Raw genomic sequence first — 1,321 nt, forward strand, 5'->3', positions numbered from 1 at the left:
AAAACTGAACGCCTTTACGGCAAGTAATTTACTAATCACATTTGGCGTACAGTGACAACACACCTTTGAAAGTAGAAATGCCTAGGCATGTGTGCTGGTGGAGACGGGTGGTGATTTTTGGCAAAGGACCTTCGGCACTCCCACTTTGCTGCGGAAGCTGCAGTTTTTGAGGTTTTTGATTTTGGTGTGTTGTTGTGACGTAGAACCCATCGATGCGGGTGTTAGGGCGGGTGGGTTCGGTAGGCCCACCCCAACAATGTCAGATCCCCGGTCTCTGCTTGTGCGAAATAATTCGGTTTGAGCCGGTGTTTCTATATTAGAAGCATCATAAAGAGCTATAAAATCCAAACACCTCGGTAGGTATAGGTTTGTCTCCCTACCAAACATTTCAAATTTGTTGGAAATTTATTAGCACTACTCTTAAATTTGCATCATTTGTATCATCTGCTTATTTCAAGAATCGTTTCTTCATTGAGTTTTTTCTAACTAAAATTGCATTTGGAATAGAAACTGCAGAACAGTGTAAGATGAGCGCACGAGCTGAAAAGAAAATGTGACGCGATTGAGGCGGATACGTTTACATCTTCAATAGAGTAGTTATCTGTAACGAAGCCCAAACTGTGAACGCAACACGACGCTGCATTCACTGTGGAAATGTCTTTGTAAATTTAAACCACATTTTGTATTTACGATTTACAAAATATATTGTAACAATGGCTCATTCTTTCGCGTCAATGAATTCCAAGCCGATCCCTGGTAAGCTTGTAACTTTACAATGTGCACTGATAATTTTACAACAAACATCATGGAAACATTTCCTGTATTCCTTCCTTGTATAAAAGTATATTGCTGACGGAATTATCAATTATAGAGAACTACTCCATTAAATATTTCAGCGGTACTTTTACCGGTTATATAGTGTAAACACAAATAAAAGACGATTTATATTAAAAATATAACTATCATAGAACACTGTAGGCCTACTTACTTGTAGAAATGACGGGAATGTCACAAATCCAATGAACGTGCCTCGAACGCCAATGGGTCTGTTTGCTCGACATAGTATTAAACACAACTTAAGACGCAAGTGCGTGGGCATGTTCTCCCAGCCACTAGTATACACGGCAGTGTGCATATCATCGTTCTGAAAAGGGTAGAAGAAAAAAAAAACTTCATGTGGGCAGTTCAACTCTACACCGGGTCGGATGTCCCCTCCAATGAAACTTGAAACCCATCACCCATCATTTCAGATTTTGCTGTTTTTGATGCTGCCTGAGTTTTCCTTAATGTAATTTGGAAGTTAAGTAATGCATTAAATACA

General features: G+C 39.4%; 1 protein-coding gene across 5 annotated transcripts in view; it reads right to left on the bottom strand.

The window, feature by feature from the left end:
- Window positions 1–48: 48 nt before the first annotated feature.
- Window positions 49–1,321, bottom strand: part of LOC113202306 (odorant receptor Or2-like) — an 18,888-nt gene continuing 17,615 nt past the window's right edge. For all 5 annotated transcript variants that reach the window (XM_052267205.1, XM_052267203.1, XM_052267204.1 and 2 more), the window contains 2 exons: window positions 989–1,144; window positions 49–540 (listed from right to left, as the gene is read on the bottom strand). In XM_052267205.1, the coding sequence (XP_052123165.1) occupies window positions 487–540; window positions 989–1,144 (210 nt within the window). In that variant the 3' untranslated portion in view covers window positions 49–486. The remainder of the gene's footprint in view (window positions 541–988; window positions 1,145–1,321) is intronic.

The sequence above is a fragment of the Frankliniella occidentalis genome, unplaced genomic scaffold (assembly GCF_000697945.3).
Source record: "Frankliniella occidentalis isolate FOCC.00 unplaced genomic scaffold, Focc_3.1 Scaffold47, whole genome shotgun sequence".
Classification (NCBI taxonomy): domain Eukaryota; kingdom Metazoa; phylum Arthropoda; class Insecta; order Thysanoptera; family Thripidae; genus Frankliniella; species Frankliniella occidentalis.